Source organism: Clarias gariepinus, chromosome 20, assembly GCF_024256425.1.
Source record: "Clarias gariepinus isolate MV-2021 ecotype Netherlands chromosome 20, CGAR_prim_01v2, whole genome shotgun sequence".
In the NCBI taxonomy this organism is placed as follows: Eukaryota; Metazoa; Chordata; class Actinopteri; order Siluriformes; family Clariidae; genus Clarias; species Clarias gariepinus.
In genome coordinates, this window is record NC_071119.1 from 16,855,374 (window position 1) to 16,883,256 (window position 27,883).

At 34.2% G+C, this 27,883-nt stretch overlaps 2 protein-coding genes across 8 annotated transcripts in view; one reads left to right on the plus strand and one right to left on the minus strand.

Moving 5' to 3' along the window:
- Nucleotides 1–6: 6 nt before the first annotated feature.
- On the minus strand, nt 7–4,607 carry LOC128508674 (protein translocase subunit SecA 1-like). The gene is made up of 2 exons (XM_053480101.1): nt 4,537–4,607; nt 7–3,123 (listed from the first exon to the last, which is right to left on the minus strand). Exon 2 carries the CDS (start codon nt 3,054–3,056, stop codon nt 12–14), a length of 3,045 nt encoding a protein of 1,014 aa, XP_053336076.1. The 5' UTR covers nt 3,057–3,123; nt 4,537–4,607; the 3' UTR covers nt 7–11.
- Nucleotides 4,608–8,601: 3,994 nt separating this feature from the next.
- si:cabz01007807.1 (uncharacterized) overlaps nt 8,602–27,883 on the plus strand; it is a 29,437-nt gene continuing 10,155 nt past the window's right edge. For 2 of the 7 annotated variants that reach the window (XM_053479510.1, XM_053479513.1), the window contains exons 1-31: nt 8,602–8,691; nt 8,792–8,851; nt 12,002–12,058; nt 12,150–12,872; nt 12,988–13,047; nt 14,216–14,353; nt 15,720–15,842; nt 16,080–16,145; nt 16,228–16,287; nt 18,916–18,951; nt 19,079–19,132; nt 19,233–19,268; nt 19,354–19,413; nt 20,124–20,183; nt 20,288–20,362; nt 20,447–20,497; nt 20,620–20,676; nt 21,453–21,503; nt 21,883–21,963; nt 22,040–22,090; nt 22,187–22,285; nt 25,128–25,178; nt 25,271–25,369; nt 25,930–26,010; nt 26,094–26,144; nt 26,237–26,335; nt 26,428–26,481; nt 27,019–27,099; nt 27,183–27,233; nt 27,326–27,424; nt 27,522–27,575. In XM_053479510.1, the coding sequence (XP_053335485.1) occupies nt 8,668–8,691; nt 8,792–8,851; nt 12,002–12,058; nt 12,150–12,872; nt 12,988–13,047; nt 14,216–14,353; nt 15,720–15,842; nt 16,080–16,145; nt 16,228–16,287; nt 18,916–18,951; nt 19,079–19,132; nt 19,233–19,268; nt 19,354–19,413; nt 20,124–20,183; nt 20,288–20,362; nt 20,447–20,497; nt 20,620–20,676; nt 21,453–21,503; nt 21,883–21,963; nt 22,040–22,090; nt 22,187–22,285; nt 25,128–25,178; nt 25,271–25,369; nt 25,930–26,010; nt 26,094–26,144; nt 26,237–26,335; nt 26,428–26,481; nt 27,019–27,099; nt 27,183–27,233; nt 27,326–27,424; nt 27,522–27,575 (2,742 nt within the window). In that variant the 5' untranslated portion in view covers nt 8,602–8,667. The remainder of the gene's footprint in view (nt 8,692–8,791; nt 8,852–12,001; nt 12,059–12,149; nt 12,873–12,987; nt 13,048–14,215; nt 14,354–15,719; nt 15,843–16,079; nt 16,146–16,227; nt 16,288–18,915; nt 18,952–19,078; nt 19,133–19,232; nt 19,269–19,353; nt 19,414–20,123; nt 20,184–20,287; nt 20,363–20,446; nt 20,498–20,619; nt 20,677–21,452; nt 21,504–21,882; nt 21,964–22,039; nt 22,091–22,186; nt 22,286–25,127; nt 25,179–25,270; nt 25,370–25,929; nt 26,011–26,093; nt 26,145–26,236; nt 26,336–26,427; nt 26,482–27,018; nt 27,100–27,182; nt 27,234–27,325; nt 27,425–27,521; nt 27,576–27,883) is intronic. The other 5 variants (XM_053479511.1, XM_053479512.1, XM_053479514.1 and 2 more) reach the window with 5 other exon arrangements.

The window sequence follows — 27,883 nt, forward strand, 5'->3', positions numbered from 1 at the left end:
TTTTCCACAGCTTAAATAAATTTATTTAAAAAACGTTTAAAAAAAGAGATTTCGACAGTTTCTAAAAAGAAGAGGGTGTTTAGTCCCAGTGAGTAGAGATTGCTTATCTCTTTGGACAGATTGATAGATATATATTTATTTAAAAGAACAATGATCAGTAACGCAGGACACTTTTTTATTTGCACTTCATGACCTCGACTTTCAGCTGTCTGCAAAACAATTATTGCTTTCTGAATATATCTTTTTAGGAAATCCTGTGCCAGCTGTTTGTCTCTAAACTGCTTGTTAAGCAAGGTGTCAGACGTCATGTTGGTGTCTTTGCTGGAGCTTTCCACAAAATTTAAAGTCCGTGTCAACTTTCTCATGTAGGAGTCCACTGCCTCATCAGCCTTCTTAAGGTCAGCCAATGCCTGAACAATATGTCCACTACTTCCTTTAGACAGAATGGACAATGCACGATTGTACAAAGCAATGGCTGACCCACAAGGATTGTTTTTAATGGCTCTTGTGTACATCTCAATGCTATCTGCCAGGGATCCTTTCAGACGGAGTGTGTTGCCAGCTCTTACATAATGGTAGATCATAGAGGAAGGGGACTGATCAGAATATAGCTTTGTCTTTGCACTTTGCAAGGCTTTCTTTAACTGGTTTCTTAATGTTTCTGTTGACTCATTTTCATTGAACTTCATCAGAAGCCACATACCCCAGCACTCATGAAGTGAAGTAACAATATCTTCATGGTTGCCACCCTGTGTGTAAATGGTGTCCAGGATATTAAGATATTCAGAGAACAGCTCCTCCTTTTTCTCAATTTTTGGTAGGTCATCATCAAGTATCTTTGACAGTCTTGTTTCCACAATTAAATCTCTAGCCTGTTTTTCAATTTCCAGGTTAGTTAAGCCACTTGGCATTTCAATGTTTAGTAAGTTTGTAAGTTCTTTCTTCATTACCTCACAGTTTTTTTCATTGGGTTCTATTAGACAAACTTTTAGGGTGTCTTCAAACTTATTCTTGACAAATCCTGACACAGCTACAGTGACTGTTAGACGCCTCAGAATGGTAAGTAGCCTGGAGAGAGGTGACTTTAGTGCCATCACCAGTTTGATTGATTCAGCGAAGTGAGTGGAGCACATAATGAGCTGGGCAGATCCAGGGTTTCCTTCTCGTGCAGTTCGACCAAAGGCTTGATGCTCCACACGAATATTAAGGGGCAGGAAAGTCTGAACTACAAACAAACCCCCTGCATTATTTACTTCATTGCAGACTTTGAGGTCTGTCCCACGACCAGCCAGATTTGTTGCGACAATGACACAACTTTCAGTGATCTCTTTACCTGTAATCTCAGAATTGTCCACGTTGTTATTTGTGTACAGTTTCAACTTGTCTGTCGAAATGATTTTTGAGAGTGCATGGTGGACAATTTGTGCTCTTTGAATAGTTTCACATATGACCAAGACTGCTCTTGATCCTCGGTAGACAGTGGGGTTTACATTCTTATTAACAGCCTTACAAATTGTTTCTACCCACTCATCTTCATCGTTAATCACAATGCCGTCCTTCTCATAAAGTTTCCTGCGTTTAAATGGGGGAATTTTGCATGTTTTAATGCCAGGGTATAGTTTCTGCAACAAGTTAAGTTCGTTTTGGTTCCCCAAAGTTCCTGTGAGCCCATAAATCCGTTTGTAACTCCTGAATAACTTTACATTGGACTTAAAATTTGTTATCATGCACATATTTGACAGCCTGGTTTGGTGTTTCATTTCAAGAAATTGCTGAAGTCCATCTCCCCATTTCATATCATTTTGCACAACTCCTGTAGAGCTGTAATCGACTGGAACTACACCATTCTCATGCAGAATGTATTCATGATCTAAAGTCATTGTTTTTGCAAGAAATGCATTTTCAATCCATGTTTTTAGCCTCCCATTTATATGATCTATAAATCCTGGAATTTGGAGTTCATTGTGCTGCTGCACTGATGTATCCAAGATCTCAAAATATTCATTTGATGGCAGTAGATCTGAATCCTCTGCCATTAGCGAGGAACGAATGAGATCAAGTGTCTTCTCTATATCCAGATTTTCATCCTTGTTGACAACAAACCAAATCTTAGCCAAGATTACATTTAGAGGTTCCATGGCTGGCATCTCACTATTTAAATAGACAACTTCTAGACCTTTGTCCAACATGAGCGAGTCCACCTCATCTACTATGACACATTGAAACTTTCTTTCATGCCTGACATTTTCTCTTTGGAATCTGTGTCTTAACCAGTCTCCTGCAAATTCCTGAGTTGTGCCGTAGACCACTTGACATGCATAACACTTTCTCAGGTCTTCAGCACATTTTTTATTTGCATTGCAATTAACAGTGATTCCCAGGTTTTTATAAAATGAATGCCACTCCTTAGCATCTCGCTCTGCTAGCACAGGGGAACTGGAGATAATGTCTACGCTTTCTCCAATCAAGGCATGATATCCAGCAACCATGGCCACAATACATGACTTTCCTTCTCCTGTGCCAACCTGGATTAACTGTCTAGAACCAGAAAGTACCATGATGCACCAGCTCACCATCTGGGTCATTCGTGGTTTCCATCCTTTAGCCATTTCTACTGCTTGGCAGATTTTAAATAATCTCTCTCTTTTTTCCTTGAGGTTCATCGAAACAGTATGTGATGGTAATGAAGACACAGACAACACAATGTCTTTGACTTCACATAAAATTTTTGGATCAATGTTTCCTTCTGCTTTCATTTCTTTAAGAATGTTTTCAAGGCTTTTTTCTTTTGTTTCTTTAATGAAGTCATACATTTTAACTTCAAGGTTATCCATAAACTGGCTTGGCTCAATGCTGGATAACAAATCTAACTTGTTGATCTTGTGAATTTCCACTTGGTAAAGTATTTTTGCCATCCATAGATGGAAATCAGTTTTCACTGCTGTGACACTGTGTTGCTTTACAAGGGCAGTAAACAGCTCCACAACGTCATTCTGATTCCATTGTCCATATTTTATCAAGTGAAGCAATCTTGAAAACAATAGGCTTGTTGCCATGACCTTGTGTTTTAGAGATCAAAGTACACTTTAAAACACAGATCTTTTTTCCCCCATTTTGCTCTTCCTGTGGTTAAAAACATAACATTGAATTAGCTGATGTTGGGATCTTTAACAGAGATATTAAGTAATGCACAAAAATGTAAAAAATGTTTTAAAAAAAGCTACTGTAAAATGTTTTTAAAAACAATGAAATTTGAAAAAAAAAATCACCCTAAAGTAGACAGTAAAGATAAATAGTTTTAATTAAATTAATATTTTGATGTGACCATAAGTTGGGCACAAGTTTTTGTTAATTTTAACTAATGCAGAATACAAAAAAATATATATGCCTCATTTGGTCATCGGAGTGTACTGTTAAAATCTTGTATTAACATTTTACCCAAATTAATTTATAAAGTAAATTGTAGTAATATCAAGACTAATCTACAAATTACCTACAAAACGTAATTTACCAGCTCCTATTTACTTTAGTTCTTTTTTGTACGAATAGGCCTACATATTAGACTTGTCATCATCTGTTAAAGGGTTTCATGGAATTCCCAGGCATATTTACTTTTACAAGGTGAACATGCACACTTTATGCACACAGACTAATAAAATTTTAATTATAATCAAATATTCTTTGTGCAGCTATGGATATGCTCTTAAATGTTATTTATTTATTATTTTAGATTTTTATCTGAAATGTTTAACACACTGTCTTTTTTATGATGCGTGTGTTAACATATGCAGACTTGTATAATTGGGTGAAGGACCACGTTTAATAACTTAGTCAAGAAAAATCAGTATCATTGATTAAAGAAAAAAAAACATATTTATAAGAAATAAAAATAGTTACAGTTTTCCTTCTTATAATGAGTGCAATAGAATTCCCCCCAATATTTACTTTCATTTTAGACTAATCACATGGTCTCTGGGAGCCTGTAATGGGGCATTTAAGTACGTAAAAGTGCCATGTAAAAGGTTAATCATTTCACTCAAACCAGAAAAAATGCAAGCATATGTCTGTGAAACTACGCAGCATATATTCACAGTATTAAATTGAATGTATAATGAAAATTTCATAGTGTTACATATTTTATAGTTAGATGTCCTCAAAGACGAGTGGTAGAAAACTGAATGCACCTTTTTGTCTTATCTGTTTCTTGCAGGCAAAATGCTACACTGAAACTGAAAGATTCTTTGGTGGCAGTAAAAACTGTACATCATATTAATTGATCAAACAAAATATTAATTATATTATTGATTACTTGTGTTGCATTTGCTATGTGAATTTAAATGGTTTTAATATTTGCTAAAGAAAACTTTTGGGGTCTTAAAGCATCTTCCCTATCTTCAGCCAACACACTAAGATTCATTCTGTGACAAATTACCAACAAAACTGTTTAAGATACATAACAGTTAAATCTCTACATGAACCCTGTTTAATCGAGCTCTTTTTAATTTATGGTATTTGACATAACCTCATTATACTTACATCACAGGTTATGAAGAAATTTGCTGTGTAAGAAAGCATCCAGAGTAATTTGGCAACCGTCTCAACTGTGGTATGAATCTTATGAAGGGTGCAACGGTATTCCCCCTATTTTTTTACTTTCGGTTTTATGTAGGCAAATCACGTGTATTCACATGGAAACATGTAATGAAAATCAAATATACTAAATATAATAATCAAAATACAGTAACAAAAAAAATTTATCCTGCTTTAAATTTGGACTAGAGTTTTAATCATATATATATATGCAACAACACAAATAGACAATTATAACATTTCTAATTATAATAATAAAAACTCAATATAAAAATAAGACTTATTATTACACCCAATTTATCAAACTTTCAGAATAGGAACCAAATGAACCACACAGCCTTTTTGATTAATTCTAGGCATAGTTCTATCATACAGTCTATCAATAGTTCTTTGATATCACACTTTTAGCGTAGGTAATGTAGACATTAGTAAGGTGAGAAAGCATCAAAATCAGTTCGGAAATAATTGTCAAATGAACTTTTTTTTTCTTCCATTTTTTTTTAATAGTGCCATGGAAATCTCCCTAATATTTACTTTCGCTTTTAGGTAGACTAATCACGTGGTCTCTGAGAGCCTGTAAAGGGGCATTCAAAACATTAGGCAGGGTATAATACAGTTTCCTTATTATAACCAAATATTATTTATGCTGCTATGCAGTGCTGGTTCCAAGCCTGGATAAAATGGGAGGGTTGCATCAGGAAGTGCATCCGATGTAAAAACCTGTGCCAAGTTGTTGTGCAGATCGAATGGTTCGCTGAGTCCCCTTGATGGGAGCAACTGAAAAGACTAACAACAAAAACATTTATGCAGCTATGGATATTGTTCTTTATTGTTATATTTTTTGTAACAGTGTGATAAGAAATAACATAGTTGCCTACCTTTATATTTTGTCTTTTTTTTTTTCTGAACTGACTACCTGATGGCCTTTATTACAATATATGTTTTTCTATTTAGGAAGCATCAGCACATTATCCATTCCCAACAGTCATCTAAGAGTCAAGACTAAACCTTGTAATTCACTTTGGGGATGTGCAGACTTGTTTTATTGTTGTGAAACATGAACCAATTATATTTTGAATTTACAAGGATTTCAACAAGTGCCATATAAAGGGTTAACAATGTCACACAAACCAGAAGTAAATGCAGCCACCTGCCCGTGCAACTACGCAGCATACAGATGCAGGTTGGGTGAGTTTTCTGGCCAACCAAACACATGGATACCATGATCCTTAAACCAGATACTAGTACTTTTGGCAGGTGCCACCCTGATGGAAAATAAAATCATCTCCATAAAGCTTAGGGAAGCATGAAGTGCTCTAAAACTTCCTGATAGATGACTGTGCTGACCCTGGACCTGATAAAACACAGTAGGCCAACACCAGCAGAAGACATGGCTTCTCGAACCACCATAAACTGTGCAAACTTTACATTGGACCACAAGCAACTTGGATTCTGTGCCTCTCCTCTTTTCCGCCAGACTCTGGGTCCTTGATTTCCAAATGACATGCAAAATTTACTTTCATTTGAAAATAGGACTTTGGCCCACTGAGTAACTGTCCAGTGCTTTTTGTCCTTAGCCCAGGTAAGATGCCTCTAAAGTTATTTCTGGTTCAAGAGTGGCTTGACACAAGAACTATGACAAGTGTTGTTTCGTAAGTGCCATTTCATAAAAGGTTGAAAAAGCAAACAGCATCAGTTTGTTTGACAAAAGAGCCAGATATAAGCAGCATGCAAAAATGTCTTTCCGAGAAACTACAGAAGAATTGTGTAACTGGAATTTAGGAGATATTTTAAGCCCGTTCTGTAAAGGAAATGTCCGGTGATATATAAAATAATTTCCACACATAAAATTTTACTCGTGCTTGCAAAATAATGTAAAATTTAGTCCAGGAAGGCAAGTCAAATAAATGCTTTGGGCCTTTCAGCCAGACTTTTACATGCATTTAGTATATTAGATATTTTAAGCTGTTTTTATTATTTTAATTTGTGTTTGTGCAAATACAGTTTAAATTTGAATGGCTGAAAATGAGATGCACATCTGTAGTCTTCTATGAAATAACCATTCTAGTTCATGGTGAGTTCAGTATTATTCTTCAGAAAAAAAATAAAGAATCCACTAGAGGGTGACATTGTTTTTTTTCATAGGTGTTAAATGTGAGCATACAGGTGGCTCAGTAATTAAGGTGGGGGCCTACTAACTGGGAAGGTCATAGGTTTAAACCCCATCACCACTGTTGGGTCCTTGAGCAAGACCCTTAACACTAAGTGAGATAAAAATGTAAGTCATTCTGGATAAGAGGATTGTCTACCTAATGCCATAATGTAAGTGATTTGAAATGACAAGAAAGGAAATCTCTAAATTACTTGCATATTAATGTTTATAATTAGTCTTCAGTAGCTTTCTTAATTTTTGACAATAATGCCACTGGGATGCTTAACTATATGTATTAATGTGTATGACAGGTGTTCTGACTAAAGTTAATTACAGTTACTGTCAGTCGCCAGCATGGGTGAAAGTGGGTCGGTATGGTCCAGTAATGGAAAGAGGGGAGAGCAGCTGCCTGCCAAAACCGGTCATGAAAGCACTTTCAGCAAGGAAACACATCTGATAACAGTATGTCCTCTTAAATATCAGTCTACTTTTTAACTGCTCCTAAGTCATTCTGAAGAGCTTCTGATCTGTCAGGATTGTCCAACACGTCCATTTTTTTATTCTCCTTTCTTTTTGTCTACATAGTACTAGTAACAATTTAAAACTACACCCTTGTTAATTAAACGGCTATGATATCTTTGGCACTCGGTCTGCACCCTTGTGCCTACAACTGCTTCACAGCCATGCTGATATTCGGTACAACTTCACTCCCTCTTGTGTCATCATTTAATTTTAATGCCATGCTCAATATCTCTGAAATCTCAAATGAGTACAAAAGATAACTCAGCTCACATCTCACAGAATCAAGGAAAATACTGCACAATACAATAAAAACACAGATATTTCAATATAAACATATGCTGCTCCCAAGTGTTCCCCAGTCGAATAGCTTAAAAGAAAAAACCCAGACATTCACTTCCACCCCCACACCGCAAAGGAAAAAACATTCCCTAAAACATTCAGTGTTTTGACTGAAAGTCCTTCTAGCTAGTAATCTAGTAAACCAGTGTAAGAATATAGTTAATGATGGAAACTTTAAACCACTTAATGTAAGTCGATAAGAATAAAAGAACTGGATAAGAACGTCTGCCAAAGGCCAAAATGTAAATGCAAAAGTAATTGTAAAAGCCAGATCATTTCTTGGTGCTTCTACTGACATCTGTTGGTTAGCTATGAAACAACAGCAGGGTACAAATACAAAGCCAATGAATCCAGTAAGTATCTCTACACAACAAGTTGCATAATAAAAATAAAGTGACATTGAAGTAGGGTAGCATTAAAGTGCGTGGCCGCCACTGTTTAGGACTGTACAAACTTTGTAAAGTTGTAACAAACATAACACAACAGGTATGGAGATAAAAACTAAAATATTTGTTTGGCATTGACAGGCTGGCACTCTGGTAGGGCCAAGCTGGATATTCAACCATGAGAGAATTATGATTTAATCATGGATCCAACATAACTGGATTTGCATGTTGCAAAACAATTTAGATCCCATGGTCTTCTCATAATGCCATGCGATGGATTGGCACCCTGTTCAGGATGTTCCCCACCTCATGTCCAAAGTACCCTGGTATAGGCTCCAGGCCCCCCACAACCCTGTACAGGATAATGGGTGTAGAAGATGAATAAATAAATGAATGTTCTTCTTATCATTTGATCATGAAGATGTCCCAAGGTGTTTTTAAATACATTAATGGTGCAAGCGAATATGGTACTTAAATGCTATAATTTGCTCCAGGGCAAAGCCGACACCTCGTAAATGCTATGAGAGAGAGAGACTAACTGGCTGGACGAGTTGCATATTTTCTTTCATGTGTTGCTTGTCTTTTCTTTGAGAACCGGCACAAGTGGTCAGACACAACTCAGCTGCAGAAGCACAAGTTCTGTTTAGTGATTCCAACTGAGCTGGGGATTTTTTGAAAATGCTTTCACACAGAGGATACATGGTAAGATAATGCAAACATTTTAAATAATTGAAGTCTTTAGCATGCTAAACTTGTTTTGTACAGTATATTCATTTGAAATGTTGTTTCTTAAATATTTTAGGAGCTACAAGATGATCACATTGGCAGAGAAACTGAAGTCACCTCGTTTGAGAGATCATCTGTAAGTCAAGAAAAACAACACAATTTTAGTCTTGCTTGGAGACACACTCCTAGTTAACCAAATTATTTTCATTATAACACAAAACTATACATAGATTCAATTTTCTTTTAAATTCAACCAACAAAGCAAAAATGTTTAGACATACAGTAGTGTGCAAACACAACATGTATAATTGTTACACTAGTTTAATTTCAAAACAAAATATATACCTTACAAAACGATTTTAATATTTTTATTCGATTATAAACTGTAGACATAGTTCTTTTTCATGTTATTTTGAAGCTACCAGTTATAAATGCACCATGTGCGCCATGCACCTATCTAATGCACAATGTAATGTATAGAATGTGTAGAATCATTTTGTATGTCAACATGACTCACAAAAAATTGCTTTTTATTTTTATTTATAGACAAGACAAAACAATATTTTAATGTATTAAATGTAGTCTTTTGAGCCAACTGTGCAAATAGGCCTATTTGATGTTCAGTTCAGAGTGTTATACTGTAATACTACAGTATTTTAATTCTTTTTTTGTGGCCTCATTGAAAAGCTGGAAATTAAAATTCATAAAAAAAAAATTACATTATCATTTTTATGTTGAAAATCAAGGTCAGTAAAGTAGCCAAATATCCATTAATTGGGTGATAACCACATTTGGGAACTTTGGAGGTATTTGTATATTTTTTTATTTATTTTTACATTTAAAAAAAAAAAAAACATTTTTATGTTTTAATAGTTGTGCCTCTGTGTTTTTGTATCTATTTTATATATATATATATATATATATATATATATATATATATATATATATATATATATATATATATATATATATATATAATAGATACAAAAAACACAGATCTATTATATCTATATCTATCTATCTATCTATCTATCTATCTATCTATCTATCTATCTATATATATATATATATATATATATATATATATATATATAATAGATACAAAAAACACAGAGGCACAACTATTGAAACATAAAAAGGTTTTTAAAATTAAATTTAAAAACCAAAATATACAAATTTTGCTAAACTATACATGTGTATATTTATACACATTTAGGAAAATTAATTAAATTAAATTTTATTTGTATAGCGCTTTTAACAATAGTAATTGTCCTAAAGCAGTTTTGCAAAAGGTTTAAAATTCTGTATGAAGTGTGTAAAATGTTTGTATAAATCATAATGCTCAGATTGTCCCTGATGAGCAAGCTGAGGTCGCCAGCGCCAGGGGCAAGGAAAAACTCCCTGAGATAGCACTAGGACGAAACCTGGATAGGAACTAGACTCAAGTGGCATGTGTAGCTCCAAATTATCACAAAGCAGAACCCAGCTGGAGCTGGTCCTTCTCTGGATGCCTCAGGATCTTCGCAGGGTTGGCCTTTGTCTACTGAAGCTGGTACAATCTCCAGATGCCTCGGTATGGATAGGGGAAAAAAAAGACAGGTGGAAAGTAATTGGCATAGCTGCCATTCATGATATTAGTAGCACTAGATAATAAAGTGCATTTAGATTCACTGGAGCACAGGGTTATTGAATGAATTATCTGTATGTGTTAAATTATTACCCTAGACCTTATTGGGCAAGGAGCCATATACTGTACTGTATGGTAACTTCACTGATTATGCAACATAAAAATGACAACATTTTGAAACAAGAAAAAAAATCTAAATAAAAGAGAGAGAGAAAGAGAGAAAGTCTTATAGAAATCTTAACATTTTTAAAATTTGTGTTTTCAAGTGCCCTATAAAGATTTTGGATTCCTCACCCATCTGGAGTGATGCTATTTCCAAAATATAAACAATGTACTACTGTAACTACCTGGACTCCATATTAACATCAATTAACATCAACTGTTATAGCTGAACTGGCTGCCAACTAACACACAGTATGAATGCAGATCAATTCCTGCTTTCTGCTTCACTCAAATGAGGATGGGTTCCCTGTTGAGTCTGGTTCCTGTTAAGGTTTTTCCTGTTACCATTTTAGGGAGTTTTCCCTTGCAACTGTCGCCCTCGGCTTGCTCATCAGGGGCTATCAGACCATTTTGATTCATACGCATTCACATTCCATACAAACTTTTGATTGTGTAAAGCTGCTTTGCGACAATGACAATTGTTAAAAGTGCTATACAAATAAAATTTAATTGAAATTGAATGTACTGTATGTATAACTATATATATATATATTGTATATATATATATGAATCTCATTTCTCAAATTCTCAAATCTCAAAGTTAAGAGATTAAGTTAAGATGAGGTAAGCATAAGACAGAATAAAACGTCAAATCAAACCTCATACAAAAATCTTTTACATTTTTGTAAAGGAGCTATATTTGTACTACCCGAATTCTAAATGGACATTACTTCACTTGCTCAGCAGAATTTTCAAATTGCAAAGATCTATCTTCTATTGTTGTCAAAGTCGCTTTGAAAACTTATACGAGGTAACACATGGACGATCACACATAGGCTACACTAGAGCTTCCTAATAGTACACCTCAATAACAGTAAACAAAATTCCATTTGTTGCTGACTCATATGTTTCCTCAACCTGTCTTAATGCTCTTGCACCGGTTTGCAATCCAAACAGGTAGAATTTTGTGACATTTGTTTTTTTTTTTTTTTTTAGAAGACTGGATTAATCATGTAGTCATTATAGTTGTAATCTTGTTATTATCTTAAAAGTGCATCAGATCATAACTAATAACATTATTAGAAGAATGGTTTACTCAACAGTTCCTCTAATGATACACAAATGTCAGGTAGTCAGATCACACAGGTTGGACTTTGGGCATTTCATTTTACATCAAGCGCAGGTAAAATAGCCCCTTTTGTGACTAGAGAGTTCCTGTGACCACAAAAAAAAGACTTGAGGTTTCAGAGGAGAAAGGGAAATATTTAGTCAACAAAAGTCATTTTACACTTTTTTGAACTTTCTCTTTCAAGAATGATCTTGCATGGAAAAACAGAATGCTTTTGTCTTTTGCCTCTGATAATACTGATCTTTTTAGTTGAACTTCATTCCAGATACCTGACACTGAGTGATGGTGGGTGTGATACGGGGTGTGATATGATAGGAATGTGTTGTACATAGTTAAAAAAAAAAAAACTTTGTCATTCTTACTTTCAGAACACAGTCAATGGATTCAGCTTATCAACTTCAAACCCGTTTATTACTCAAAACAAAGTAAGTTATCCAAGTTTCTGTAAGCTTAAAAACAACAACAACAACAAAACATACAATACCATGCATTACTAAATATTCCTTTGTCTTGTAGGAATCCAGTGTGACCACTGTTTCCAATGACATCAACAAGGACATAATGTCAAGCCATGGGCAAAGTAATGGGTGGTCTCGTTTTCCAATATCTCCTACAACACCACTTGAGAATGACTGGGCTGTTTTCCCACCCCCTACTCTAGCCCTTGAAACAAACCAAACCGCATTCCCAAGTCAAAAGCCGACTTCACACTTTGCCAGGTTTTCTCCAAGTGTATTAAGCAATCAGGAAACAAACATTTTCCATCCTTTCAAAGAGGAAACTGGTATAACTCAGAGAATGGTGGCCAATGAAAAACCATCAGATAAAAAGGATTTTCTTTTGGAATACATACTAGCCAATCAAACAAATGACGAGGAACCTATTCCTTCTACCACAGCATCCAGTCAGCTAAATATATTTGAAGACTTCCCAAGTTTTTTACCACCTCCAGTAATTAATAAAGACATTTTCACAAGTACAGTTCCATCTCAGTCAAATGATATCTTTCAAACCCCCAAGTCTAGTGTACACAACAGAGTATTTCAATTCAATCCGACTTCAGCATCTATCCAGAATGATAATTTTCATTTGTTTGATAATTCCACTGGGACTAATGGGCAGTTCAAGCAACAGGACAGCGACACTAAAAGAATATTAATGCCTGCAGAGCTGAGTAATGGAATATTCCAGGAGACAACATTAACGTCACCTTTTAATGCATCAACAAATGAAGAACTGGTAGGTCCATCTTAATTTATCTTTGTCATTAATTTATATCTATTTAAAATCTAAACAAATTATTTAACAATGTCAATGAATATAAAAATAAATCGAAGCTGTCTACATTTTGTAGATGTTTACCAGACTACCCCTCAAACCAGTCCGACGCCATAAGTCCCATAAGAATCCTAAGGTAAGCATAGGACTAGGGCTATGCAGCAATACTGTAATAATCTATTAGTTGGACATATACACTCAACAAAAAAAGAAACGTCCCCTTTTCAAGACTGTGTATTTCAATAATAATGTTGTAAAAATCCAAATAACTTTACAGATCTTCATTGTAAAGGGTTTAAACAATGTTTTCCATGCATGTTCAATTAACCATAATCAATTAATTAACATGCACCTGTGGAATGGTCGTTAAGACCATTACAGCTTACAGAAAGTAGGCATTTAAGGTCACAGTTATAAAAACGAAGGACACTAAAGAGACTTGTCTACCGACTGTGAAAAACACCCAAAGAAAGATGCCCAGGGTCCCTGCTCATCTGCATGAACATGCATTAGGCATGCTGCAGGGAGGCATGAGGACTGCTGATGTGGCTAGGGCAATAAATTGCCATGTCTGCACTGTGAGACGCCTAAGACAGCGCTACAGGGAGACAGGAAGGACAGCTGATCATCCTCGCAGTGGAAGATCACGTGTAACAACACCTGCACAGGATCGGTACATCCGAATATCACACCTGCGTGACCGGTACAGGATGGCCACGACAACTGCCCGAGTCACACCAGGAACACACAATCCCTCCATCAGTGCTCAGACTGTCCGCAATAGGCAGTCCATGAGGAGGAGATGCACTGCAGTACTTCAAGCAGCTGGTGGCCACACCAGATACTGACTGGTACTTTTGATTTTGAGCCTCCCTTTATTCAGGGACACATTGTGAAACATTTTTAGTTTATGTCTTATGGTGTTGACTCTTTTAGTGTTCATACAAATATTTACACATTAAGTTTACTGAAAGTAAAAACAGTAAGAGGACGTTTCTTTTTTGGCTGAGTATATATATATATATATATATATATATATATATATATATATATATATATTGCCTTAAGTCTGTTTAAAACTACCTAAACATAAATCTCAACATGAATAGTTTTTTGCTAGTAGCATATGGAGGCAACCAACAAAAAACTATGAAACACAAGTTAACATAAAAGTTAACTATGATGCATCAATGTTAGTATGGACAAATACCAAAATGTGTTCTTGTACTTGGTCTAAAAAAAAAAAAGAATTTAGTTTTTTTTTTTGTAGATTGTTTTCCATCTACAAATTTTCTATTTTTCAGAACATCGATCATGACATTTTTTCCACACCCACTGTATCTGTACCTGCTGATCAGAAACCAGCAGAGACTCTGCTTACGTCTACCCCGGCTACTCCAGTATCCATACCTGCTGTGCCAAGAGCGACAATTAATATACGGGTAATCTGTGTTTAATTACTTTTTCCATTTATTCTCTTATTATTGGATAAGAGGTATGGTAATGTACAGGCAAGCCTCTTAAATCCATTGTCCCATTATTCATTACAGTAGTAGTTTAATTTAATACTAACTGAGGTAAACTGGTGGTTAGCACTGTCACCTTGCACCTCCAGGGTCTGGATTCGATTCCTATCTCTTTGTGCATGGAGCTTGCATGTGCTCCCTGTGCTTGGTGGGTTTCCTCCGGTTACTCCGGTTTTCTCCCACAGTCCAAAGACATGCAGGTTAAGCTAATTGTGTGCCCTGTGATGAGTGTACCCTGCCTCGTGCCCAGGGCTGCAAAGGCTCCAGGCCCCTGTGACCTTGAATAAAGGATAAAGCAGTATAGATGATGAGTGAGTGAGTGAGTAAAGCAACTGCTGATGTGTCATTTAAAATAATCTTTGGTACTCTTGCATAACCACTTAAAAGTGCTATGGTGATGAGACACAATACAGAATTGTGTACTTAAGTAGTAATCTTGTTTTTTGGGTTGACAGGACACCACGCTAGCTAAACGAGAGCCAAGTTTATGAGAACATTCTGTTCATATTTTGGTTACTTAATGATCTGTTCTAAAAAAAAAAAAAAAACAAAACAGTACAATACTACATTTTCAAATTGCAAGGCCCTCTGAATAGGTCTAGGTGGAGATTTTGGTCGGTGTGTTTAAATTCTGGGATTCTTTATAAGGTTTAATTTTCTATAAATGCACAGCTCTGAGTGTATAGTTCTGACTGGTTCTATAGATATAACCAATCAGAGACCTGTATGGAGAACAATCTACATAATAGTGGGTTAATAATAAACATAAAAAAGGTGATAAAAAAAAAACAGCAATTACAGCAGTACCAAATATGGTAACGCTTAATGTAAGGAGAAGTTCATTTAACATTTTGTGGAGTCTTCAGTATCAGTGTTATTTTAATACTCAGTATGTTTTTAATGTCATGGAAAAGTCTTTAGGATTTTTGCACTTTTTTTTTTTTTTTAGTTCTCACAGGATTTTGTTAGGATAGAAGTTTTACAATGTTCAATTTAGTTATAAACAGATGCATGGTGGGTCATTTATTACCAAATTGTTGTGGTACTGTATAAGAGGAATAAAACACTTTGGTATAGACACATAATCATGGAGGTATCATGTAACCCTGCATGCACCACCTTATCATGGAATTAGCATGAGTATTTCATAAGGAGGCAACCATCATACATCAAGTTACCTATTTTGGTATGGAAAAATACCAAAAACATTTTCTTGTACTCAACCTGAAAAAACTAAGATTGTTTTCCAAGTGTCAGCATATATTGTTTTTTTTTTTTTTAGAACATTGATCATGATATTTTTTCCACACCTGCTGATCAGAAACCAGCACAGAATCTGCTTACGTCCATCCCGGTTACTCCGATATCCATACCTGCTGCATTAAAACCTACAACTAATATGCAGGTAATACTCTGTGTTCAATCTTCATTCTATTATTATTTGGATTAGATGTATGGTAATGTACAAGGAAGCCTCTTTAATCTATTGTCTCAATAAACTTAGCAGTTTGTTTTTTTTATTAGTAACTGCTGATGTATTATTTAAAATAATTTGTAATACTCCTATATTACCACTTCATATTACTAATATAGACTAAACAACTGTGTACCAAGGTAGTAATTTTGTCTTTTGGGTTGACAGGACACCATGCCAGCTGATGAGGTAAACCAGAGCCAAGTTTATGAGGACATTCTGTTCATCGGGCAGGTGCGTACTGTCGTGTTTGCAGTGGTGAAGCCTTTGTGCCTGGAAACATGTTTTAACATTGTACATTACTTTTACTTTTCAGGAAAAATGTGTTGAGGACTGGCCAGAGGATAGCCCTGAGCTTAGCCCTGATTGGAAGCCTGTAAGAAATTAAATACATACATGTACTTGCCACTTTATTAGGTATACTGTACATCATGAGGATGACTGTTGAAGTTTGCATACTGTAACCTTAACATTTAATCACAACAGAAAGACATTAAGTCTGTAAGGTTTCACTTTTATTTCTCTTTGGTAATAAAAGCATTGACTTTTTCTGACTGGCCAGTTTTAGTGAGCCTGTGCCCACACTAGCCTCAGATTCCTGTTTATGGTTAAAAGCAGTGAAAGCTGATGTGATCTTTTGCTGGTTGTAGCTCATCTGACTCAATGCCATTCTTCTTGCGTGTTCTGAGATGTATTTCTTCTAACTACTGTTGAAAGAAGAAAAGTGTGGTCATTTGAGCTACCATGTCCTCCCTGTTAACTTGAACTAGTTTAGCCATTCTCTTCTGATTTCTGCATACAGAACTGGCTCTCAGTAAATTAGTGCACTAATCGGGCACTAATGACGAGGAGAGGTACAAAGGCACATTTGTTCCCCATTCTGGATTATACTGTGACATTACAGTACAGTACGTAAGGGCAGTGGTGGCTCAATAGGTTAAGGCTGTGGGTTACTGATCGGAAGGTCGAGGGTTTGAGCGACAACACCACCAAGTTGCCACTGTTGAGCCCCTGAGCAAGGCCCTTAACCCTATCTGCCCCAGGGGTGCTGTTAGCTGGCTGCACTCTGACGCCAGTTTCCTACTTGGGGAATGCAAAAATAATTTTACTGTGCTGTAAAGTACAGTACATGTGACAAATAATTGAATATTTATTTATTTATTTTATATCTCTTAGTTTATGCATTGCTTTGGCATACTATTAACTGACTGGAAAATTGCAAAATTAAGACCTACACGATTTTGATATGGGTGGTGTTTCATTGTTTCAGTACTGTTGTTAATATGCTCCTCTTTGTATTTTTCCTTCAAGGAAAATTACAGGCGCTATCTTAAAGCGTTGTCGCAAAACCTAAATAGCTTTTGTAAGCTTGAGGATGTGAAAAGATCATTCAAAACGCATAAATGCCATATATACAGCTTTACAGTCATTACTTGCTGTTTGTTGAGAAACAAAAAATGGTTATGCTGTTCTTAGGTGTTGCAAGAAATAACTACAATGCACCTGAGTCATAAAGGGAAGTCTGCTTTTAAAAACAGATTGTGCAATGTAGGTTATACGGGCATATTTGGCAATTGTCATATTGTGTTCTTGAGGTCAGACACGTTTTGTTCAAGTCAGTAAAAAGATAGATAGATAGATAGATAGATAGATAGATAGATAGATAGATAGATAGATAGATAGATAGATAGATACAGTAGATAGATACAGTAGATAGTGCGATAGATAGATAGATAGATAGATAGATAGATAGATAGATAGATAGATAGATAGATAGATAGATAGATTCTTTCTTTCCTTTTTATTTATTCATTCATTCATCCCTGTGGGATTCCTACTGGGAAATTCACAGTAGGGGATTTATCAGATATTAAACTGATAGGAACAGATACTACCTAAAAAGAGTGTTATTGTTACAATTACAACGCTGTACCACAGCAGTGTGTACATGGTCATCTTTGATCAAATAATCATGAGGCAAACATTTTGGTGCTTACACTAATTTTACATACATGTGTAAAAAAATCTAGCCTTAAAAACTACTTTAATCAGAAAATGAATGATTATCTGAATCTTAATTTCTTTATGCTGTATTCATATTTTCAGTTCAGTTATTTTACAGCTTAACATTGTGTAATCATATATTATTCAATATTATAATATCAATATTCATTAAATTATTTAAAACCTGAACCTAGCTGTCAGCTGAGTCTAGGCTAAATGAAATGACATATCATTTAATTATGTAATGATTACTACTTATTTTCAACCTCAGATTCTGCCAGTTTAATGATTTGCAGAAAGAAAGTATTGCACAAATAATGATCAAACAAATACGAATTGAGTGGTTTCACAACACTTCATTCACAAATTCGGGCCTCAAAATAATGAATGTAATGAATTAGAAGGAATAAAACACTTTAGGATACAAATAATCAGGGTAGTAATTGTAACGCTGCATGCACCAGCTTGTCATGGAATTTTTTTTTTATAACATAGAAACCCTGAGTATTTAATTTATTATATATTAATACTTTTGCAATAAAAAAAATAAAAGTCTGTGTTTCTCATAAGTCGTGATCCCTTTCATGATAACCACATTTAAAAACTAGTGTAGTGATAATTCTTAACATAATAGTTCATGTTAAGAATTCATTCATAATGCCATAGATATGTATTTAATATTGCCCCTCAACACCAGTAACACATACAGTATTTACAGCCCAAAACATGTTAATATCAATTTTTACACACTGTTTTTGCAAAACTCCACCCATGTACACTCCCACACACACTATGCGTGTGATAATTACAATAAGTCTGTGTTTATCCAAGGCTTTAAATACGGATGTGCACAATGTCGCTATTCTTTTCACTACAACTCAACTCTGAATACGGCCCATTGTGACTAATAATTTTTTTTCCCTTGTATCACAGCTCCCTGTATTGTAATAATGCAAAGGCATACAACATTCAATAATTTTCCTTGTGTTTACTTTATTAGACTGGGAAATTAAAATTAAGAAGGGAGTCTTTGAGGGTAAGTGACAGAATCCTTTTTTTTTATTTCTGGTTTAAAAGGCAGAAGTTTCATAGACATCTTGACTGATAAAAACATACTTGAAAACACTTTGTTTAGTTTTAAATGTCTTCTATAAATTCCTCAGGAATCTAAGGCAGCCACAACTGTGGACACTTTTAAGAGGAAATCTGGCAAAACAGTATGTTTTAAAAGTCTTGGAATTTTATGCAATAAAACAAGATATAAGTATATTTCAAGATTACCGCTTTCATTGACATTCCTTTTTTCTATTCTTTCAGAAAATAAAGTTGAGGCACTCGAGAAGAGAGTCAAAGGTAATGTTTAAATATATATTTAATTTTATATCTAAATGTGGTATAATACAAGAAGGATTGTTTTAAAAAGATGTTTGAATTTCAGGAGACATCAGATGGCTCAAACCTTCTTCAAGCAGGCGTAGATCATCAAGTCGAGTCAGAGGTACTGTCCTGTACATGTCCAGTTCTGCTTAGTTTTTCTTCACTCCAACAATGTCACTATAATTAGCTTTAAAAGTTAGTTGTGTTCACCTACAGAGTAGCTGGAGATTAGTATCAAATAAATTAAATGCAGCTTGACTCATTCAAAAAAAAAAAAACACAGCTGATGACCCATTTTACATTCTTTACAAAGTAGTTGGTTAACCAATAAAATTATTGCTTTTTACATTTATTTATCTAAAGGTAACTCATTTGCTATGATTGATTGTATGTGACATTCTTTTACAATATTGTTTTTTCATGTATTAATACAATGCAAGGGTCATATTACTTAATCACTTGGAAATGCCAATTAGCCTAATCTGCATATATTTGGACTGAAAGGAGAAAAGCAAACCACATGCACACATGTTCATGTAGGAAACAAGTAACAAAAGCAGAAAAAGAACAATCTGACAATGAACAAAGTTTAAACTTGAGATAAGTTCAGAATTTTATTATAAAAAATATTTTTATACACAATTTAATTCAATTAAACAAATATCAAAATTTAAGACATTCAAGAGAAATTTTTATCAACTGTGAGTTTGCTATGTCTTTGAAGTTATAGGATATTTTTATTCGAATTGTTACATTTTTTTTCTTTTTTTTTACTTCTTGTGTCCATCAGTTAAAAACTGTATGTTTTCCATTATCTATTTTCTTCATTAGGAAAAAGGTCCTGACAATGTGAATGGTGCCTATGGTGATACTTTGTCTTTGAGGTCAAAGGTGATATAATTTATCATATGTACTGTATATAAAATAGATATAGGTCCACATCCTTAAATTCTCTAACTGATTAGCTTGGTAATAAGTGTGCATTTTGATTATAGCTCCCTGCATCAGAGGGAACTTTTTTGCATGAACAAGAAGAGCAGAATGCAGTAACGAGGAGCAAATCCTTCAAGGTTTTATTCACTTTCTGTTATCATACATATGCATTTGTTTTTTAATATGCATGAATGAATAATGATTGCTGTAATTCTCAACAGAGCAAAAAGACAAAATTCATAGTTCCCCATTTGCAATACCGAGGCACCAAGGTAAATTCCTTGATGATGATTGAAGTTTGAAGTTGAAATATGTTTTATGAACAAAGTTAGTTTGAACTTGTATCACTTTTTAGGCAAGAGCTTCTGTCTAATTCTCTTTCTTCTTTTTCCAGAAAAACTCTCTTGGTGACGTTTTAGAAAATGGATCACCTTTTCTGCAAAACTCAGAGGTTTGTACTGTCTTTCCATAACTCATAGTACACTTACAAGACTTAGAAAAAATTTAAAATATAGGTCAAATGATTGATTATTCTTCTTGTTTATCATTTGTGCATGTTAAACTACTACTACTACTAATAATAATAATAATAGTAATAATAATAATAATTTAAAAAATGCTGTTGAACTACTATGAAAATATTAGGAAAGAAATGTAGCTTACTTGGTCCTTCATGGTTCGGGGATGGCCGGTTTGGACGGTGTCCAAACTGTTTGTGTAGAGTTTCATATATTCTCTTCATTTACACATAAAGCTTCACATGGTTTTCTGGTTATCTCAATACATAAAAATCTGCAGATGTTGGTTATGCTCTGAGCTTTAACATGGGGCAACCTCTGGTTCCAAAAAAATATGTTAAATGTGGGGGTGCTAAAGCCTGAAGTTCCTCAAATTACCACTATCAGCTATTTCCAAAAGTCGGTCATTCTCCATAGACACTATTTTAAAATGTCAAAATTTAGAACAGAAATAAACATGTTTGCAGCCTGGTACAAAACAAGCAATTTTGGTCCCCTATAGCTAGATTTCTCTCCAAATTTTTATGTAACTCATCAGTTGAAGTTATTAGTCATAAAATTATGCATTGCAGAAGTCAAAAAGCTAAATATCTGCTATTCATCATTTAAGATGGCATATGCTGATTCTACGCTTACTCTCAAACTGTGTATGTTTTGTGCAATATTTAAGTTTGATTAAAGATTGTTGTATACATTTTCTGTTTTATAGGAAAGCATAAGAGCGGAGAATAAACATCGCCGTTTCTCTGCTGATGTATATGTAGGTACTACTGTTTAGTGAAGTAGTTTACTGTGTTTAAGTACTCCGATTACATATACATAAATATTGTGCTTGAAAAGAGTAGTATTGTGTTTTAGATTCAAACCCATTAAAAAAAAATCTTAATTGCAAAGACCAAAAGTACAATTTAAAATTAAGAACAGCAACTGCAGCGTTGTCAGATGAATTTTGGGTATTTTACCATGACATCTGAAGTTTGTGTATAACTTACTGTATCAATATCTTTAAAAGACTGTGGTGGAGGAGTAAGCGGTTCAGCAAAGAATTCATTTTCAATATCGATTAAGAAGATGACTTCTCCTCTTTAAAGCCTGAAAAAGAACCAAATTAACCCTTTTTTGTATGTTTTAATGCTTAGGCAGAATATGAAGATGATACATTCTCTCCAAAATCTTCAAGCAGTAGTGGAAAAATACAGGAATTACAAGACTGTCGACCCGTAAGTCCCTAGCACTTATCCTTCTCTTATCCTAGTTAATGACCTTTTTGTGATTTTGTTGTTGTTTATTTCGCAGAAGAAACCTATTAAATTTACATTTCATCATGCATCTCGAAAAGGATCGAAGGTACAGAAATGCTTTGTTCTGGAATTTAGACTTGCTTCTGTTTGTTCATTACACATACAAATATTTTTTAAATTTAATTTAAATTTTTTTCGTCAGGGTGCCCTGGAGAATTATAGCCCAGAGAAAGGTGCTGATTTGTTTAAAGCCAGTGACATTAAGGGGTCAGAAATCAGCGTATCTGAAGATTATATTCAGGTATGTGAACTTTTTATTTGGGATTTGTATTTGTAATTGATGTTTTTCTTATGATGTAAATTAAAATAATAATTTATTTGTCATGATGTGGAAGTCTCCTGTACATAGGGTTTCACTAATAATTTAAAAAGACTTAAAAGTTATACTGTTTTATATTATATTTTATTTTGTTTATTCTATTTATAGTGCATCTCAAAAAAGAATAATAACCCATAAACATTTTTATTTTAGAATCTATTTTTGTAAGTTAGACATAGGAAAAATATTTTAAGGCTTTAAAAAAATATATTTTGATAATTACAGTTTATAGCTAAGGAAGCAAAGGAATTACAAGACAGAAATTCTGAAAATTATGTTAATTTATGCACTCACTACTTAGTTGCTGCTATTTAGCACAAACCAGGTTGCTTTAATAGCAGCCTTCAGCTCAGCTGTATTTTGGGGTTGGGTGTTTCTTATTACAATAACCTACAAATTTCCCTATGGGATTCAGTTCAGGTGAGTTGGCTGGCCAACTAAGACCAGTAATATCATAGTCAGCAAACCTGTTGGTGGTAGTTTTGGCACTATGAGAAGGCATGTTAAAAAAAATAAAAAATTCAGCAGATGGAGGCATGTATTGTTCTACGGTAAATTCTTTTGGTACAGTAGATGGCTGTTTTGACCTTGATATAACCCAAAGGATCAACACCAGCAGATGAGATGGCAACCCCAAATATCACCAACAGTGGAAAGTGGCACACAATCAAGTGGCCTGTGTGCCTCTTTACTCTTTCTTCAGACTCTGAGTTTGGACCACTAAACAATGGTCCAGTTCTTTTTTTCCTTAGCCTACTGTAGGTCAGACGCTTCAGATATTGTCTCTGGTTCAGGAATGGCTTGATAGCAGGAATTTAACAGTTGTAGTCTATTTCCTGAAGATCTTGGTGCATGATGGCTCTTGTTGCACTGACTTCAGACTCACTTGTCAGTAGCTGTCTTCCTTGTTCTGTGAGTCCTTGTTCTCCCAAGCTCATGAATTGGCTTTGCATGATAAAATTTCTGCTACTTGTGCTTCAGTAATAACCTTGTTTGGCTTACCCTCCTTGTGGATGGCGTCATTGACCATCTACTGGACAACTATTATGTCAGTTATCTTCCCCATGAAAGTGGTAACATTTAAGTAACTAGACTTGTGGTATTTAAATTGTATGGATAATAACTTACACTAATAATATACTAATAATTTTAGATACTTATTTTTTTTTAAAGCTGTAAGCGATAATCATCGAAATGAAAAAATACAAACAAGTTGAAATATTTCACTTATATACAGGGGTTGGACAATGAAACTGAAACGCCTGGTTTTAGACCACAATAATTCTTTAGTATGGTGTAGGGCCTCCTTTTGCAGCATTAATTCGTCTTGGGAATGACAGATACAAGTCCTGCACAGTGGCCAGAGGGAGTTGGAGCCATTCTTCTTGCAGAATAGTGGCCAGGTCACTACGTGATGCTGGTGTAGGAAAACATTTCCTGACTCGCTCCTTCAAAACACCTCAAAGTGGCTGAATAATGCTTAGATCTGGTGACTGTGCAGGCCATGGGAGATGTTCAACTTCACTTTCATGTTTACCAAATCACTCTGTCACCAGTCTTGCTGTGTGTATTGGTGCTTTATCATCCTGATACACGGCACCACCTTCAGGATACAATGTTCTTTGGGGCTTCTCCACACCGTAACTGTCCCGGATGTGGGAAAGACAGTGAGGGTGGACTCATCAAAGAACAATAAATGTTTCACATTGTCCACAGCCCAGGATTTTTGCTTCTGGCACAGATTAAATCAAAATTTAGCATTGGCACGAGAAAGGTTTGGCTATAGCAGCTCGGCCATGTACATTGACCCTGTGGATGTTGAGGTGCACATTTAATTCTGCATGAGTTGGGCAGCTGTGGTTTTATGTTTTTTGGATACAATCCAGGTTAGCACCCGGACATCCCTTTTAACAGCTCCCTTTTGCATCCACAGTTACTCCTGTTGAATGTGGTTCATTCTTCTTGGTGGTATGCTGACATTACCCTGGTTACCGTGGCTCTTGATACATTACAAAGGCTTGCTGTCTTGGTCACAGATGCGCCAGCAGGGCGCACACCAACAATTTGTCCTCTTTTGAACTCTGATATGTCACCCATAATGTTGTTTGCATTGCAATATTTTAAGCAAAACTGTGCTATACTCTGCTAATTAAACCTTTGCACTCTGCTCTTACTGGTGGAAATGCAATCAATGAATATTGGCCGCCAGGCTGGTCAAATTTTGCCATGAAACCTCCAACGCTAGTGTTTCAGTTTCATTTTCCAACCCCTGTACTGTAAGTGTAATGAGTAACTTGTATAATGAATTTTTAATAATCTAAAATCTACTAAAGTATTTTTTTTGCAATTAAGTTCAGTTTTAATTAAACATGGTTGTTTACATTATCTGTTTCTGAGAGAAAACATAAGAGTGTAAAGTAAAAATGATAGTTTCTCTGCTGACTTACTGTATGTGTACGTACTATGGTGTAATAGCTCATTGTGCTCTGTTTGCATATACATATACATACTGCATATTGTGCTTGAAAAGAAGTTAGCAAAAAGTTTGAGTTTTCTCTTTTGCATTAGAACCCGTTTTTTTTTGTATGTTCCAATGCTTAGGCACAGTATGCGCATGATCCATTCTTTCCAAAATTTTCAGACAGCAGTGGAAAAATGCAGGAATTACAAGATTACTGACCAGAACGTCCCTATCATGTATCCTCCTCTTATCCCTGTTAATGACTCATTTGTGATTTTGTTGTTTTTGTTGTTTGTTTTACAGAAGAAACCTATTAAATTCACATTTCCTCATGCATCTCGGAAAGGATCGAAGGTAATGATTTGTTCTGGAATGTAAACCTGCTCTTGTTTGTTCATGATATAAATAGATAGTTTTTAAATTTTGTTTTTAAAAATTGTCTGCAGGGTACACTGGAGAGTTATACCCCAGAAAAGGGTGCTGATTTGTTTAAAGCCAGTGACATTAATGGGTCAGACACTGGTGTATTTGAACATTATAGTCAGGTATGTAAATCTGTGTTGTTTTTTTGTTTTTGTAATTGATGATGTATTAATTCTGATAATGTATGTAAAATTAAAGTCTCCCGTACAAAGGGTTTCACCAATTCAAAGAGACTAAAAGGTTATACTGTTTTATATTATTTTATATATTTCTATTTACAGACAATTTGAATATCATGAATTTATTTATTTATTTATATTTTAATATAAGAGCCAAACTTTCTTTATGTACACTAGATTCGTTACACAAAGCGAAATATTTCAGGGCTTTTCTTTAAATTTTGATGATTACAGCTTTTTAGCTAATGAAAATGAAAAAAAAAAAAAACTAGTAGAATAGAATAGACCTACTATAATAGTTCCTAAGATCAATGAAAAAAACAATTCAGAAAAATGTTAATTTATACTTTTATTACTAGTCAATAATTTGAGATACCAGACTTTTTGTGTTGTAAACCATAATAATTAAAATAGAAAAAAGGCTTGAAATATTTAACAACAAAAAAACCCTTTAATATTGTATTTTGCATTAGAACCTTTTTTTTGTATCTTTCAATGCTTAGGCAGAACATGAAGATGATCCATTCTCTCCAAAATCTTCAGACAGCAGTGGAAAAATACAAGAATTACAAGATTATCGACCTGTAAGTCCCTAAAACTTATTTTTCTTTTTATTCCGGTTCATGACTTTTTTTTTATTTTGTTGTTTTTGTTGTTTGTTTTACAGAAGAAACCTATTAAATTCAAATTTCCTCATGCATCTCGGAAAGGATCGAAGGTAATGATGTGTTCTGGAATGTAAACCTGCTCTTGTTTGTTCATGATATAAATAGATAGTTTTTAAATTTTGTTTTTATAAATTGTCCGTAGGGTACACTGGAGAATTATAGCCCAGAGAAAGGTGCTGATTTGTTTAAAGCCAGTGACATTAATGGGTCAGAAATCAGTGTATCTGAAAATTATAGTCAGGTATGTAAACTTTACATTTTTAATTAAAAATTTCTGTTTGTAATTGATGTTTCTGATGTATGTAAAATGTAATTATATTCGATTTGTTCCAGATGAGGAAGTCTCCTGTACAAAGGATTTCACCAATAATTCAAAGAGACTTAAAGGTTTTACTGTTTTCTATCCTGATATACTTTGTTTATTATATTTACAATGCATCTAAAAAAAATTGAAAATCATGAAAAATTCATAATTAATTTAAAAAATAAAACTCTCTTTATATATGCTAGATTCGTTTACACAAATATTTCTAGGCTTTTTTCTTTTAATTTCAATGATTACAACTTGTACAGTAGCTAAGGAAAATAAAATATCCAGTAACTCAGAATATTTCCTAATATATATTAGTCAAAAAAAAAAAAAAAAAAAAAAGAGGCAGAATTTCTGAAAATTATGTTTATTTATACATTTAATACTTGGTCAATAATTTGAGACACTGAATTTTTGTGCTATAAACAATAGTCATCAAAATAGGGGGAAAAAAGGCTTAAAATATTTAACTTGATGTGAATAATATAAAATCTAGAGTTTCACTTTTGAATAAAATTATATTTAAAAAACTATTTTGAACTTAAAAAAAACAACAAACCTTTTAAAATTGTGTTTTGAATTAAAACCCCTTTTTTGTATCTTTCAATGCTTAGGCAGAACATGAAGATGATCCATTCTCTCCAAAATCTTCAGACAACAGTGGAAAAATACAAGAATTACAAGATTATCGACCTGTAAGTCCCTAAGACTTATCTTCGTCTTATCCCAGTTTATGACTTCTTTGTGATTTTGTTGTTTTTTGTTGTTTATTTTACAGAAGAAACCTATTAAATTCACATTTCCTCAGGCGCCTCGGAAAGGATCAAGGGTAATGATTTGTTCTAGAATGTAGACCTTCTATTGTTTGTTCCTGACATAAATAGATATTTTTTTTATTTTGTTTTTATAAATTGTCTGTAGGGTACACTGGAGAATTATACCCCAGAGAAAGGTGCTGATTTGTTTAAAGCCAGTGACATCTATGGGTCAGAAATCAGTGTATCTGAAAATTATAGTCAGGTATGTAAACTGTAAATTTTTAATATAAAATTTATTTTGTAATTGATGTTTTTTCTGATGATGTATGTAAAATTAAATGATATTTAATTTGTTCCAGATGAGGAACTCTCCTGTACAAAGGGTTTCACCAATAATTCAAAGAGACTTAAAGGTTTTACTGTTTTCTATTCTGTTATACTTAACCCTTTATTCTATTTACAATGCATCCCAAAAAATTTAATATTATGAAAAAATGAATTCAATAGTTAAACTCCATATATGCCAGATCCGTTTACACAAATATTTCAAGGCTTTTTTTCTTTTAATTTTGATGATTTTAGCTTATACAGTAGCTAAGGAAAATAAAATACCCAGTAACTCAGAATATTCCCTAATATATATCAATTAAAAAAAGAGGCAGAAATTCTGAAAATTATGTTCATTTATACACTCGATACTTGGTCAATAATTTGAGACACT

What these genes read in the sequence shown, in the direction of transcription:
- LOC128508674 (XM_053480101.1), bottom strand. Translation starts at nt 3,056, where the DNA reads ATGGCAACAAGCCTATTGTTTTCAAGATTGCTTCACTTGATAAAATAT.